A 17,029-nucleotide genomic window follows, 5' to 3' on the forward strand; every position below is an offset into this window, starting at 1 on the left:
GCAATGGTAAATGCATTTAATAAGGCACAATTGTATGACTTAATAGTAATGTAATGATTAAGTTGTTCCTAACACACAGCACCAAATGATGTCTCAGGTATATAGGTCAAAATTATATGATATTATTTTGTATTTCTTTATTTTCATGTATAAAAAAAGTGTCAGGAAACTGGGTCAAGGAGGAAGGACTCAAATGCAAAACCCCAAAAGAGAGTTAAATCAGTCCAACACAGACAGGACAATTGGGCACAGGTGGAAAACATTAGGGTGGGGCAGGTGCTGATTAGAGGCGGGAAACAAACGAGAACAGGAAGTGAAGCTACCTGAAACAAGACAAGACATAAGTGCACAAAATACAACAGGAAACACGTATGAAAACCATAAATAAAACAGACGTAGCTCAACCAGCAGAGCTGGATGTGACAAAAAGAAATGATGGGAAAAGTTCCATGAGAATAGAAAAGAAGTTCTCCTGTGAGCCTATTATAAGAAATAGTTCAATTTCACAATCAATTCGAAATATAGCAAACAACACACAAACAAACATAAACCTAAACATAAACCATAAATCACAAATCATTTCAATTTATAAATTACATTAGAAACCATAAAACGTGGATTTCAATAGAGAAACACTGAATCGAGCATATTAATATTATTATTAAATACTGGGAATTACATTTTTGATCCATAATTATCGGCTTTAGATTTTATTTTTAGCTCTATTATTATCTTGGACCAAAGTTTGTTGAACCCCCACCTAATATTTCCAAAGGTTTGGTGAAAATCTATCCATGTGTTGTTGTTACAGTAAATCTAATTTAAAGAAAGTATCACACACACAGTGTAGAAGGAGAGAAACGTTCCATTAATCCACCACACACATACTTTGACAGCAGCGATCTCTGAGAAGTGCAGTGTCGTAATTCAGAGAGTGTGTGTTGTGCTCCAGTGTGATCACAGAAGTGCTGGAAATAACACAACCTCTTTCCTGGCATGTACTAACTTGTCTTTTACCTTTTCTCCTCTTCCTCCTCCTCTCTACTCCTCCTCCTCCTCACTGGCTGCATGCTCTTTCTCTTCCTCATGTCTCTCTCTGTGTGTCAGAGTATGCAGCTGTATGGATATCAGGTTGCTCCCATGAACAGCGTATGTATTCAAAACCATAACCCCTCAGTGTCCTTTCTGCTTGTCTTCAGATGTTGTACAAAGTGAGCTGAACAGAAATACTTATTTCTGCCTGCAGGGTTTACAGTGTGTATTTATGTGACAGAGGGGGGGGGGGGGAAACAAGCCAGTGTACTTCACTATGTATTCATAAATCAGCAATGGAGAAGTTAAATATGGCAGTGACCACAGATGGGAATGTCATGGTAGACAGCTTGATTGATTTAGAGTGTGTTTTTGTACATTTTTACCCTTATTTTTTAAAATTAGATCAATAAAAATGTGTGTTTTATTAAGATATATATTTGAAAGGAATATTATCTTGTTTATTTGTTACTCCACTTAGCTTAGCAGACACACAAGTGAATATATCTCACCTCTGTCAGGTTAACTAAGATTCTACAGGCACCAAAAAAACTCACTTATTAATGCACTAATTAAAGCCTGGTGAGGTTTTTTTTTTAGTACCTTTTGCCAGATTAGGCAGAAATGCAAATACCTGAATTTCCCAACATGCTGGACTGCTTTCATTAAAAGCATTTTGTTGTTTCTGGCATATCAGGGTGGTGTAGTGAGAAAGAAGAGATAGAGGTAGAAAATGAAGGTAGACATCTGGATTAATAGACATATGATCCTGAAGGTTCATTTAACAGATAGCGTACGTCACTGTTCCAAGACACTTATATACAATATAATAATGAATGTTATGATCAGTTTCACATTTTCAAGGGCATCTACTTCAAAATACCCCGAATACTCCGTTTTTTTGTAGGTGTGAATCACAATTACGCTGCACTCACACACATATGCAGTCGCTGCCAAAATAAATGTTCAAATCTCTAAATCATGTTTATCTAGTGCTGGGCAGTATGACCATAAATGTATATCATGGTATTTTTTTTTTTAATTTCACTGCTTTCAAGGTATACAGCAGTATTTTTTGACGCATAAGTGAGTTCTCCAGTGAGAGAGCAGCACATTAGAGAGAGGGAGTGGCGCAGCTGAAGGCGTCTGTCAGTTTAAGCTGGGGAAACACTACTCAACTTTCATGGTCATTAGCAATTTTGAAAAGACTTGAAGTTCACACTGACTGACTGGTTTCAGCAGATTTTTTTATGAAAGACTGGGGATCACACATTTAACGACTAGCGGAGCCCCTCACACACTTGCCGATTTGTATCTTTACCCCTCACACACTTACAGATTTCTGTGGCAACTGGACATGCCGACTGTCCCCAACTAGTGCTGACCGGTGCCGACTCAGTCCAACTATGAATCGTGGGTAAAATCGGGCAAACAATCTTGTAGTGTGTCGCCAGCTTAAGCCCAAAGCATGTGTGGTACAGCAGTGAAAAGGGTCCCCCTGTCAAACACTGCACCACGTTCCGTTTTTCAATCTTGCATTCTTGCGGTATACGAAACTTCATATCATAAAAAAATAAATACTGGTTTTTGGTATGAACTTGTATACTGCCCAGCACTGTGTTTACCTTTTACCATCCAAACTGATCTTTCAGACAAGGCCATATTCTTTGTTGTTGTTTTTTTTTGTCTGAGTGTAGTCAACAATGGCGGACGGCACATTGCCATCAGTTTGGCAACATTAGCAACACTTGGCCCATCCATCTTCAATCGTAAAATGGTGCTCAAATGTGTGAGTGCCCTGGCAGACTGATATAGCAGGACTGTGTAATGCCCCTGTCATGTGATCTGGTCATTAAAAACCCTTTAAGTGATAGCTGAGGTTTTATGAAGTGTGGTTTTCTCAGGTACTGAAAGTCTTCACTGAACGAAAACAAGATTTTAGACAAAAAGCTGTTATTAAACATTAAACAGCCTTTTCCATCAGGAAAGGAACTGGAGAGTGGGCTTTTGAATCCCAGGCTGGTTCCGGGTGCCATCAGCGCCGTGGGGGGTGCACACACAGTGAAGTTGGCAATGTGTTAGTACCTCATATATCCATACTTTAAAAAACCTTATCCCTTTAATGTTCACCCAGTCCATCCTGATCCTCTGTTGTGGGTAAAATGTACTCACAGGCTCTTTGAAAGGACGGATGGAAGGAGAGAGAGAGAGAGGGGGAGGAAGGGTGAGCAAGAGAGGAAAAAAAAGACAGGGTGTCCATCTGTCAGGTCAGCTGATCAGTGATTGATCCAGGGGGGTATGAATGGAGCGAGGGATGGCAAGAAAAGAGTAATAGATTTAAGGGGTCAGGAGAGATGGACTCTTGCAAAAAGAGAGTGATGTGATTTAGAATGAGTTGAGACTCTAAATATAATCAGACACTGTCCATTATAATTGTGTGCTTAGATCTATAGTCTTCTGTAGATCTTACATTTTTTCAAGGATTTATTCACCTATTGAGATAAAAATGCAGATAAGTTATGTTGAGATGAAAAAAAATAGTAAAAAAAAAAAAAAAAAAGCTAAAACAAAAACATTGAGAAAACCAAATACACATTCAGTACAATGCTGATCACATAAGACACACTCTCTTTCTCTCTCTCTCTCTCTCTAACACACACACGCAGACACACACACACACACCCTGTCAGAGTAGTGATGGATAGCTGCATTGTCACCGTGAAGTTAAGAGCGGTGCAGGGTCATGTTAAAATGGCTGCTGCCTCATTCTCCCTGGAGAGACAAGGACAAGGTGGGTGGTCAGGAGAGAGAGAGAGAGCAAGCTCTTTTTTTGTAATGTGACATGCAGTTAACTGCCTTATGGTATAAAGAGATATGCAATTACTTCCTAAATTAATTCAATGTGTTAGGTTATATTCAAATATTCTGATTCCTAACCCTAACCCGTTGTATCTTTAGAAATGTGATAGACGATCTGTGAGTTCACAATTAGTCCAAAGATATATTTTCACTTGTGTGACATCATTCATGCATATGTATGTACATGTTGATTGCTTTCTTTGAAACATAAAAAAATCTACTTGAATCTGTTTACATTAGTTGGAAGTAAGAGAGTAAATATACGTAGCAGGAATTTTACGTGGTGAACTTGTTGTGTTGGAGGTGAACTGACCCTGGCCCTGCTTGACCGCTCCTACAGGTGCTAAAAAAAGACAGTCAGGAGTTTGTGGCACGGAGTTACTGGGACGTTCTGAGGCGAAGTGCCAGTCAAGTCCTCTTTTCTGACCTGGCAGAGGTACACAGACCCAACTGTCCTCTGTCCCTTGATCCCTCCTTTCATCATCTGTCACTCTTCATCCTCTGATCCCTCGAGTTAGTGCAGATCCTACAGTCGTCCCCACAGGCTCAGAGTCATACAGCTGCATCAAGCATTTGCCAGAATAGGACCAGCAATAAATAAATAAATAAATAAATAAATAAATAAAACAAAATCTACAAAGTAAAAATCGGTATGCTTCACTTTTCATGTGGACCACAGTTCAGTAAGATGCACAGTGGTTCATGGATTCATTGAAAGACCGAATCAGAAATACTGCTCAATGTGGGCTAGTTGTTAGAATGTATACTCTGCTCTTTCATTCTGGTTTGGCTTGATCCTGTTCTCTGTGTAGACTCACCTGTTATATCGTCCACCTTCCCTTTTTCTTTCTACATGCTACAATCTTTTCCAGCATCCTTCTCTTTCCCCACCTTATTTTGTCCTGTATCCCTCACCATATCTAATTATTACCCCCCAGTACATCGTTCACATTTGTGCTCAGTGACAGTAATATGGCAAACACATTCATCAGAAAAAAGCCCCCTCATTTTATGAATCTGTATGGGATCTGCAGTAATCTGAGTGTCTTCAATCCTATCCCATTTCATTGTGTCAGTTGCTCACATCTGATACACCAGTATAGATCATTTCTCACCATATTTGTCTGACTTATTAATATTTCACCAGACATTTGAACTGTTTGTTTTGCTGTAGTGCACTGATGTGACAGTATTGATCCCGTAATGTGCCTTTAATGATAGACACATTCTAATGACCTGTTGTGTTTGTCAACCTGCCTTCTGTCATTTTGGTCTCCGGTCTTCATTCTGCTTTTGTATGTGTCTCTGTGCCTTGTTATCTGTGCCGTGTTGTAGCTTTGGTGTTGAGATCCTTCTCATGTTACTCCACAACACGTTTTTTAAGAGGCTGGTATATATTAATGATATATGAGGAAAGAAGGCTGACTGCAGAGCACATACAACAAAACTTGAGTTTTTAGTCCAGTAGTCAAACAAAAGTGTTTGTTTATCACAGACTTGAGCAATTGCTGATGACCTGAACGAGGCTTGAAGAGTTAACCCTTTAACATGTAAGCATCAAAATATCCATCTGGACTTTTTTTTTGCTTATTTTAACCATAAAAGTCCTGTGAGTAAGTGCTTTTGCCCAATTTCCAGAATTACTTTCATTATCTTGCACTTATTTACAATTTACTGCAGGTTAAAATAGCGTATTAACAATTTAAAATTAAGAAAAACAAAAAAGATTTTGCGTGTTAAATTTGAAATTTGAACAGTATAAAACATCCATCCATACATTTTCTACTGCTTTATCCGTCGCGGTGGGGCTGTGCCAATCTCAGCTGATATAGGGCGATAGGCTGGGTACACCCTGGACAGTTAGCCACTCAGTATAAAACATATTTAAAATAAAAAAGATTGAGTTTTTGTCTCAATGTCCAAAGACAGGCTAACAAAATGGAAAATATGTACAGGTGTTTTTCCCACTTGTTCCCTTTCTGGTGACAAAGACGCTGATTGACCAACTTCCTGCGACAACGCGAGTGAAATTACCGTAATAACTACATGTTGACTTTGTCTTGCAAATTCTCAGCTTTCAGAAACATCACAGAATTATGGTAATGTGAGGTGCACTTACTCAAACGTGTCGTCTGTGATACGCTTGGTGTTAAAGGGTTAATGATACCTTTAATCAACCGGTTAAAGCTTCTACTTTGCAGATTAGACCTCTTAAATATTATCTGACACACATTCATCTGATTATGAAAATAGGAAAAGTGGAGTGGAGTTTCCGGCTCTGAGACTGTGTGTCAGCATTGCGGTGTTTCCCGGTGTTTTATCATCAAATGCTTATTTCAGCTTACTAACACACTCACATTGACTAACGTGCTGATATTTAGCAGGTCTAATGTTTATCATGTTCCCCATGTTAGCTAACATTTGCTTATTAACAATAAACCCAGAGCAGAGCTGAACCTGATGGGGGGGGGAGGCTAAGGTTGATGTTTACGTGAGGATGGCAGTTCATGCAAAAGTGAGGAGTTTATCAGCGTAATATTTAGGGGTGGGGGGAAAAATCGATCCAGTGAAATATCGCGATATTTTGTGTGGTGATATTAATATCGCTTTTGAGACACAAGGTATCGATCTGTCAATTAAACATGAACAAAAATATAAGTTGGCATTTCAGTCCACTAGATGGTGCCAAGTGCTCTTTGGGTGACTCTTGCAAGATTGTTGCGAACGTCCGGAGGTAGATGAATAGACAGAATTCTTTATTTTATTTTATCGGATGAAACAGATGCTGACAAAGTTTACTTTGTGGCCATGATTTGCAGTTGGAAAAAAATCCCAATATATGGTTACACTATATGATAATATTGCAATAATCCGCATATTGCGATTTTGTGATAGTAGCGTATCGCAACCTACTGTAAATATCATGATAATATCGTATTGCGGTGTCTCTGGCGATTCCCACACCTAGTAATATTGCAGATTATCATGTCTAGCCATTATGTATCTTATAATTGCAAGGGATTACCTGATTCAGTGTTAATTATATGGGTCGAAATCACAAGATCAGACCTCATAAAAAAATCAGATACAATCCAAAACCCCAAAATATCACATAAGTGATTCACTAAGCACAGACTGTATGGAGAGACGTCTGCCACCGACGTCACGTGACTAGAGAGTGTGAGGGATGAAGTGATCATGTGCGCTATGTGGACATTATTTTTTAACAATTTTGTAAGAAAAAGAAAAACTTAATCAGACCAATATTGTATTAGTAAATATTGATACTGGCTGTGATATCAGTATCTATTGGTCACAAAATAGTGATATCGAGCCATTACTAATGGTAATGCCTAATCTCTGCAAAATTCCTTACATATAATTTATAGAATATCAAATTATCAATGAGTTTGAGCAAACAAACATCTAAAATCAAGAGTTTACAAGAGTTTTCAGTCCCGGCTATTTATTTATCTAAATAACAATCTTATTTTTATGTCAACTTCTGATTTGTCAAACGTGAGGCGAAGGTGCAGGTAATGATCAGGATTATAATAGTTTTGGATTTTTCATTAGTTTTACTTTTTATTTAGTTTTGTCTTTTTAAAATGAGGTCGTTTTAATTAGTTTTTTAATTTGCGAGTTTGATAGTTTTTTATTAGTTTTAGTGTTAGTATTAGTTTTTTGTAATATGGAGTATTTGCCAGGTGTAAGATTCAAAAAGGTGATAATAAGTATTGTGTCTTAACTACAACCTTTCAAAATTGCCGGCAGCGAAAATTTGACAATTGGACAATTTGGCTTTGTTTTAGTTAGATTTGGAAACACACAATTCACTTTTAGTTAGTTTTTTTAAACCCTGTTTTTTTTTTTTTATTATTATTATTTATTTCAGTTAACAAAAATGTTTTTTCGTTAGTTTTCCTTAACTATAATAGCCTTGGTAATGATTAGTAAGAGCTAACGTGGTGCTAGCATGCTACCTGACTAATGACAGGCTTTGCACTGTGGTGGCAGCGGAAGCTGAGGTGGAGGTAATGACAGTGGAGTGTAATGGAGCTGACCTTGTATTTACACTGAGCAGCCTTTCATCCGCCGGCAAGTCAGACGGACAGAAGGGACGAATCAGACAGACAGGGCGGGAAATAAAGGGAAGAAAAACAGGGACATTGAAAGACCGAGGGATTACGAAATGCATGAAGCATCAACTAGATTTATGGTGTCAAAAAAAAAGCGGAAATAAAACATCAGAACTGTATGAAGACAAATGGATGACAGCAGGATTAAACCTCAGGGTAAAGAAAAAAGGAAGAGATACAATCACAGAGACAACAAGAAAGGTGAGAGAGGCCCAAAGAAGATGACACGGAGGACACAGGTCAGCGGGGAGGACAAATGTTTTCAGGAACAAAGTGTGCGTGGGGGGGGGGGAGAGTGGTTTGGGAAGCCCATTTAGGGGAAAAGAAAGAAGTAGGTTGTATTTAGAGAAACATGTGTTTACTCAACAGATTAGTCACCATTGTACCTCTTTGCTTTTGTCTGGAGAAGGAGGGACTGACTGACAGGCTCAGAGGGAGGGAGGGAAGGAAAGATCTAATCACCTCGATGTTTGTCAGGTGAAGGAGGTACTGACGGGTACGAGGAGAAAGGAAATCTGGGTAATCAGATCAGGGGCAAGGCGAGTGTGGGGGGGCATATAGGAGTGATAAAAGAGGAAGAGGAAAAAGAAAGAGAGATAGATGGAAGATAAAGATAGAAGAGAGGTGCAGGGAGAAAAAGAAGGAGCAGGTCAGGTGTTTTTATCCAGGACGGTCAGTCTGAAGAGTGACAATGAGCTCCTCCTCTGAAGTATTACTCACACATAGAGAGGATGAGGAAGACTGTTTAGTGTTTACATGTGTAATGACTGTTTTTACCTTTGACTCCGTGATCAAAGACTGCTGAAGTACACACACACACACACACACATAGACGGACACATAGGAACATGCACACACCAGGTGTCGGCTCGTGCCTTGTGGGCGTGGTGGTAACCATTACGTCTTCATGTGGATGATGAGCTCACGCCGCCACTACTGCACTTCCAGGAATGATAAGCTTGTTTTGATCCGGTTGGAATCACGTCTATCCATGGGTAGACTGATGAAGGCCAACAACAATAATAATAGTAATAATAATAATAATGATAATGCGACTATTTTTTTTAAATGACTGGGCTCAAAAACCTTGATTGTGAGCTAGCGTAGGAACCAAAAGAAGAGTTCTTCCCCCAGTTTCTCTTTGTACAGATTCCAGTCTTACCATGACTATACAATAACCAAAAATAATATTTTTTTATTTCAGTCAATGCATTAAATCAGCCATCTGTGTAATATAAACCTGTTTGGTTGTTTATAACATGAAGCATTTAGCTGCTAAACAACTGGAGACCAGATTTTGGTCTAGTTGAATTTTTACATTTACATTTACATTTGCCAGGAGGCCTTAAACATTTCAAAAATGCATATTAAAACCATAACAAATTGTTATAAGGGTCAAATAAATTATACGCTTTGTTTTCATGAACACAAATAAATGGAATAATAGCCTGATCGTAGTAAAAATACTAATAATATGAATATTCTGGTCTGATACCATTCTGAAAAGAAATTTCATTTGCGATTATTAATTAAATCGATTCTCATGTCTGCCCTATGTATGTGACACTTTTCCACTTTTGATAATAGTAGGAATTGCTAGAAACCCTTATTTTTACATCTTTGTTGACAGGGAAGTTGTCATTTCTGACCAAAATGAGTTTAATCAGATTGAAGAACATTCACACTATTGTTGGGTTGACATCATTTCCTGCTCTGTTAAAAAGCAGTTAAATGACATTTACTAAAGTGTTTTTCCCTCATCTCACTTTGGTTCCAGTATAAAAATGGGGTTCAGGATCAGAGTCATATAATCATATTCATGCATTCTACACGAGATAATGTCATTATCTTTAAAGAAAAACATCTAAACAGAAAGACAGAAAAATTCTTACTGGAGGCAAGAGAGGCAAAGACACGCCACCTGGACGCTGTCTGGATGTTATGAACAGCTTGTGTGTCATAAAGGCATAAGTTATGAGTCAGTTTAAAGATTAAAGTGTGTTTGTCCTGTTTGTCCATAATCAGAGGCTTAATTAGATGTGCCTCAAATAAGTGAGACACGGAAATCATAATGTCTGCAACTGTTTCAGTTTGTCTGTGTTTAAATGAAAGAAACAAATCCTCCGTTGTCCCTAATCAGAGGCTGAAAGACGAGACGACAAAGTGAATCACAAACAGACAGAAAGCGAGAGGTCACTCTGATGTTGGAGTCTGACAGCAAGGTTTAATGTTGCTGTGCTTGCTAGGACCCAAAATTCTTTATATGATGAAGGGCCGGGCAATGCAATGATATTGTATCATTATTGAATGATAATATAAAGAAAAAGAAAAAAAAGACAATTTTCTTGTATTCTTTACTTCATATGTCAAAGACACAAGACTAAACAACTAATCGATTAATTATGAAACATAATCAACAGATTAATTGATCGTTAAAAGTAATTCTGAGTTAACAACTCATTTTAAGCCTGATTATTTCCTACAGTAGAAATGTATAGGCAATTTCATTGATTCTTACACGTGTAAATATCCTTTATTTAACGTTAAACGGCCAAACAAATACACCCGATGTCATCTAGAATTCAAGGTAACAACTTTTTTTATTTTATGTATGTATAAGATCATGAGCAGCTTGAATACAGATATTTCATATTTTATTTTATTTTACAAAATTCAGAATGCATTGTCACTGTCCTGTAAGACGCAGAAACCTTTTCATGAGTTTAGAGAAACAGCCTGTGTTTTTACACAGAGATTACATGTCAGGACATAAAATGCTTAAAAATATCCAGATATTATTGATGATAATCTGATGTGGCTAACTGCTTAATGGACCTTTTACAGTAGTTTGACGTCAGATGATGTGTTTAACAAGTTTCTGTCTTGTAAACAATTGTATAGTTTTAGCCCTTCTGGCTCTAAATGTGTCGAAATTCACCGTCACTGTAGCACGGCGCGCTCACGGTGTGTGAAACCTTTGAATCATGTTGGCTTGACTGCAGAACCACTGACTGGTCATATGATACTATCCATTATAGACACTACAGTTTACACACAGCTATTTTCCTTTAATATTGGTTTTCCCATATTTAAAACGATCTTTACATGACAAAATCATCCATTAATAAACTACAGTTTTCCCTCAGTTATTATCCCTGCAACTGTTACACCAAACAGGCAACACGGAAACTGTAACAGCTTGACTTGAACACGTTCTTTCCCTTTTTCTTTTGTAAACCTGTGTTATCCTGTTTGATATTTTCTTCTCATCCCACATTGGATTTTAGGATTATACCCTCGAGGTAGAACCGCGAATGGCATTGTGGCGATGATGAAAGTTATGATGATGCTGATGGAAATGGCATAAATGCTCCCCCCCCCCCCCCCCCCCTTAGAAGGACATGAGATTTCTCTACAATCTGATGTCTGCATATTCCTCAGCATGGCCATGGATTGGACTGGGGGGGGGGGGGGGGGGGGGGGGGTTTGCCGGAGGAGGGCATGGTGGGAAGAATAATTTAAATAATGTTTGCCAGCTGACTTTTTTTTTTCTAGAAGTGCTCAAAAAGCACAGTCACCTTTTTCTGAGCTAGACATGATAGTGATGATCAACAAGGGGGGCACAATTGTGGATTACACGCTTTGACTGATCACAAGGGATTACATTAGTGTAACGCTTTAAACATGAGCAGATAGTATAAACAGGACAAAAAAGGCTTGTTGCCTGGGCTTTAGATGTCATCTTAATTGAGTCAACATGCTTTCCCAAAGACTGCACGTCAGATGGAGGGTCATGAAAAAAACACATTTAAACCACAGGAACTGTCATCGGTTGATGGAAAAAGGTGGAATCGGCTCTCATTCTCTGCATTCGTGCTTACTGTATGCGGGTTTTGCGATTTCAGGTTGTGTTCAGGTGTGTCAGTGCGGCACTGGCAGAGAAATGCATGAGATGCGGTGGCTTCATTGTATTCTGTGAATGTCTGCCAGCTCACGTCATCCATGTACCTGTCTGTCTCTCTCGGCCGTAGTTCTTCTCCCGCTCCTCCCTTGGCTCTCCTTTTGCCTACATATTTTCTGCGGTGACTAAAAGCATGATTGTTTTCTATAATGTCTCTGTGTGTTTTTTCATGTTGCACTCCTCCTGTCTCCTGCTCGGTGTCTCGCTGCTGTAACAACACTCCTCACCAGTCTAGGCTGCATGGAGAAAATTTGGCTTTCCTCACCTTCTTTTATGACTTTCTGAAAAGAGCGATAATGCAGATGATCCTGCCTGTTGACGGAAACGTTTGACTTCTCCCTTTTGTTTGCACATACTGCATTTGACTGGAGCTGATATGACTGAAGAGGGTGAGTTTTAAATGTAATTGCTGCCTAGACTGGTACGTTGATGTCACGATGCCGCTTGTCGGAGCTGTTTCATGTGATTGACAACTTTGTTGTTGTTGTTGTTGTTGCTCATCGGCTGTGGTAACCTGCTCCCTGCTCGCCTGGCACCTCAGTCGCCATGTTGGATGGATGATGGATCCTGCCCTCTGCGTCACCTCCAATCACTGATCCTTTATCAATTTGTCACTCATCAATCTCTTGTTATTCCTCCCTCTCTGATGATTCATAGCGGACAGATGAGACTATTACGATCGACACCACATTACTGGTCCATTTCTTTGGGAAGAAAGGGAAGGCAGAGCTCACCTTTGACGACTTCTACAGGTACTAGAAGGATTTTTTTTTTGGACATTATATAGAAAGAAACATGCTTCCATTGATCAGTATTTGATTAGAACCCACACCCTCCCATTTCCCTGCTTGTTTCCTCCTCAGATTTATGGATAACCTCCAGACAGAAGTGTTGGAAATCGAGTTTCTAACCTACTCTAAAGGAATGACCACCATCAGTGAAGAAGACTTTGCCAAAATCCTGCTGCGCTTCACCAACGTGGAGAACATCAACGCCTACCTGGAGAATGTCCGCCATTGTATACCTGATGAGAAGGTACAATTCTTTTAATGATTTTTTTATGAACATAGGGAATAAAAACATACAAATGAAAGACAAAAGCAAAGAAAGAAAGATATTATTATTATTATTATTATAATACAAAAGGTTGTCACCTACTACTACATGACTAATATGATTGTATGCAATAGAAACTAGAATATTACTTTTTTTATGCACTGTACATATACCATTAAACTAGTTCTATATACATTTAACACATCTTCATTCATATATCTCTTTAGATTTGTTTTCTGTACAGGTTTTTATGCTGATTCACTGATAATACACATTCTTTTGTACTTGTCATATAAGTGATTAAATTAACCTTTTTAATTATTATTTTGAATCAACAATTTATATATATACTGTATATATATATGTATCTTTGCACATTTTTTATGCTGTTCTAAAAGTTCCCAGATCCATAAACCTCAAAGTGAAGGACTTTAAAAACAGTGAGCCTGTTTGTATATCCCACATTGTTTGTTTGTCTGTTTTTGGAGAATGCATTATGCAGATGACGTTAAAATGAGTTTACAGTTTACCTTTCACAGTCCTTTATCTTTATCCATCTTCCTTCTCTGTGTGTGCCCCTGCCTTCCAGTCATCTAGTGTGTCCACAATGTCCCACATCTGTCTCTGCCTGAGGCTGTTGTGACCCTCCACACTTCAGCACTCCACTGCTTCACCTACAATCACACTCACACTCGACAGCACCCCCAGCTACATGTCTGTCAGTGTTGTCTGATTGTCTTTCCACGTGTAGTCCTTATGCCACCCAACTCTACCTCTGTTCCTCCCTTCTTTCCTTTTCATGCTATGGAAGAAGCAGGAGGTTGGTCTCGACCTCGTACGACACAAAACCTGCAGTCACATTCTGCTGCTATAATAGATCCTCATCTGTGCTTATGGTCGGGTGAAGACACAGCTGGCTAATACACTGTATTTAAAAAGTGAACGTAGTCTTCTGGTTGTAGAACAAACTCCTTTTTTGAAGCCCTGGGATTCGCGATTTGATCGGCACCATGACAGTTTTTGCAACTGGAGAAATCCCAGACATCACCTGCAACCATGGTGGGCGATACTAGCTGTCAATCATCCAGTATGTCCACTCATAATGTGTCGTGTTTTATTGTCTAGTGACATACGCAATTGAAGACCTAAAAAGAGTCATTTAGACCATTAATTCCTGACAGGAAAATGTAATAGATCAAGTGAAACATCTTCTAAAAAGGAGGTGGAGCCTGCCCACTTACTCCATTGCCACAAAAAAACTTCATTAGCGGGACACATCGTTTCGGTCTGATGAGGATCTTCCTCAGGTGATTTTTCTTTACAATGTGTAGCGGCCATCACCAGGTGTGGTTAATCACCCTGACAATTGTTTTCTTTAGAACATTGAACAAACAATTATTCAAAACTTTTACAAAACTGTGTATGGAAATAAAAATAAAAAAAGTAATTGTTTAATTAATTTCAATCTACATTTATTTGACAAAATCAGACAATAAAAACAATCATGCATTTATTAAAAAAACATCAAAGTCTATGGATAACTAATTTTCCCATAATACTTTCATTCAAACTGAGTTTTTTTTTTACAACTAGTAGAGTCGCCCCCTGGTGGCTATTTGCTACTTTTGTCCTGGGCTTCACTTTTCACACTGTAAGACTAAGTCCATTTTTTATACAGTCTATGAGTGAGCTATGTTCATTTACTGTATATACATCTGCATTTTAACCTGCATCTCTTCATACAAATCTACAAAGACTGCATTCCTTTATTATCTGCACATAAATGTGTTTTTTTTTTATGTCAATGTACTATAGCTTTGTTGTCGATATAACAGGTTAGATCTTGAGTGACACTGAATCGCATGTGACGCTCATTTCAAACACAAAGCTTGGGCTCATGGGATTTTTGTCATACGCGTTGGTAAAAGCACATAAAGGAAATCATTTGGCTTCACTGTTACATCTGCATCGAACAATCATGTGGAGTCTGAACGGCCAGCTTATTACTGTATGCTGTTACTTTCAGGGTTATGACACACATCAAGAAGGCTGCTGTGGAAAAGTCATTAATGACTTCTGATGTCATTAATCGCTGCCTTTCAGTTAACATTTCAGATCTATGTGCATGTCTATGAAGATGACTTAAACTGGCTGTCCACTCTTAAATTATGATTGTTTTCCTTGCTGCTGGTTACGATTTTAATTTTGTTTTTTTGTTGTCGTTTATTTTCCCACTGGTGTTATAGGGAATTACCTTTGATGAGTTCAGATCCTTCTTCCAGTTTCTCAACAACCTGGAGGACTTTGCCATTGCCATGCAGATGTATAATTTTGCTTCTCGCTCCATTGGACAAGGTAGGAATGGAGCAGTGGGAAGTAGTGTTGCAGCTTCTGAGGGTCTCGTGTTTACACAGAGATGTAGTGACATAGTGTAAGTTGTCAAAATACCGAGAAACTAAGTGTTTTTTCCACTTTTGCCAGATGAATTTGCAAGAGCTGTCTATGTCGCTACTGGCCTGAAGTTGACACGTCACCTTGTCCACACCATCTTCAAGATATTTGATGTAGATCACGACGATCAGCTCTCTTACAAGGAGTTCATCGGCATCATGAAGGACCGGCTGCACAGGGGAGCCAGGGTAAGGAAATATATATATGTATGTATATATATATACATATATATATATATAAATTAAATATAATTTAAAAAAGAAAGAAATTGCACCAAATTGTAAATGTTCCTCTTCATATGGCCTATGCAGATGGAGGCAAGTAACAACCTCAGTGAATTGCCAGAAGTGACTGTCATGGTTGTTCCCAAAGACAGATTCTGCCCTCTAGTGGTGTAGTTTGGCGATGCGTTTCAAGCTTCTCTAATGGCACTTTTCCACTACACAGTCCCAGCACGGCTCGACTCGACACGTGTTTTGTATGCTTTTACTTTATTTAGTACCTGCTCTGACGAGGTTCCAAGCCAACTGAGTAGATATCCTATGTGACGTCATCAGACTGCCGTCCACTGATTGGACCGAACAAGACTGAACTGTAGAGCAGCATTTACCACGGAAATGTCTAAAATCTCAATATTTTACAGCGGAGTCTGGTGTATTTAGCGACAGCACTGCTGAAAGCCTGTGATCACAGGTGGTGAGCCACATCACAAACCCTGAGGCTATTTTCAGCTCAGTGTCTGTGTTCCAGTCATGGAGGAAGTACTGAACTAATCTTTTAAATGAACTGATTCTGATGATTGAGTTACACGGAAAACAACTGCTTTACAAGCAGTGTAAAACAGAGTCACGGCAGTTTCATGGAGCCGTGAAGTTTTGACTCCGCCCATGTTGAGGCGGTACTACATTAATGGAAAACCAACTAAACTGTGTAGAGTTGAGCCGTGCAGTGCCGCGGGAAAGTGTCATAATACTGTATTACAGATTTATTTGGTTGTTATGGCCTCACAGTGTTGGCTTCTTAACACTGCTGTTAGTTTATTTCCATCTCTTTCTTTCTCTCCTACTTTCATCCTCTAACTCTTCTCTCTTTTTGTCTCTCCTAATCTAATCTAACACCCGTACCCTCTCCTGTACTTTCTCCACACTCCTCTTCTCTCTGTCACCTAACCCCGCAGGGTTATAAAGCTGTGGCAAAGTCCACATCTTTCAGATCCTGTCTGAAGAAGGAGCTGGCAAGCAGATAAGTATCACCCTCAACAACAACGACAAATCTTGTTTACTGTGTGTACAGAGTAATACAGTAGTAGCAACAGTGTCAAAGTATTATTCATGATTATAACATATGATTGTGATAATGGTGTTTCTTCAAGAGATCCATATTGTCTCAGTTGGTAGTTGGAATAAAACGTTTGAGAACCAACGTTTGTAGAGTTTCAACTTCAGATTCCATCATGTTTTCATTTTGGAGAATTAGAATTTAAATAAAGTACAATTTTTAAGTCTTAAAAACTTTTTTCCTCTTTAAAACT

The 17,029-nt window shown here is 38.7% G+C and overlaps 1 protein-coding gene across 8 annotated transcripts in view; it reads left to right on the top strand.

The window, feature by feature from the left end:
• micu3a (mitochondrial calcium uptake family, member 3a) overlaps positions 1–17,029 on the top strand; it is a 32,753-nt gene that overhangs the window by 14,446 nt on the left and 1,278 nt on the right. The window contains exons 8-15 of one of the 8 annotated variants that reach the window (XM_058641056.1): positions 1,108–1,149; positions 4,232–4,327; positions 11,318–11,332; positions 12,649–12,743; positions 12,855–13,026; positions 15,294–15,402; positions 15,529–15,686; positions 16,676–16,740. In XM_058641056.1, coding sequence (XP_058497039.1) covers positions 1,108–1,149; positions 4,232–4,327; positions 11,318–11,332; positions 12,649–12,743; positions 12,855–13,026; positions 15,294–15,402; positions 15,529–15,686; positions 16,676–16,740 — 752 coding nt within the window. Of the gene's footprint in view, positions 1–1,107; positions 1,150–4,231; positions 4,328–11,317; positions 11,333–12,648; positions 12,744–12,854; positions 13,027–15,293; positions 15,403–15,528; positions 15,687–16,675; positions 16,745–17,029 lie in introns of those variants that run through there. The other 7 variants (XM_058641054.1, XM_058641057.1, XM_058641058.1 and 4 more) reach the window with 7 other exon arrangements.

The sequence above is a fragment of the Solea solea genome, chromosome 10 (genome assembly GCF_958295425.1).
Source record: "Solea solea chromosome 10, fSolSol10.1, whole genome shotgun sequence".
Lineage (NCBI taxonomy): Eukaryota > Metazoa > Chordata > Actinopteri > Pleuronectiformes > Soleidae > Solea > Solea solea.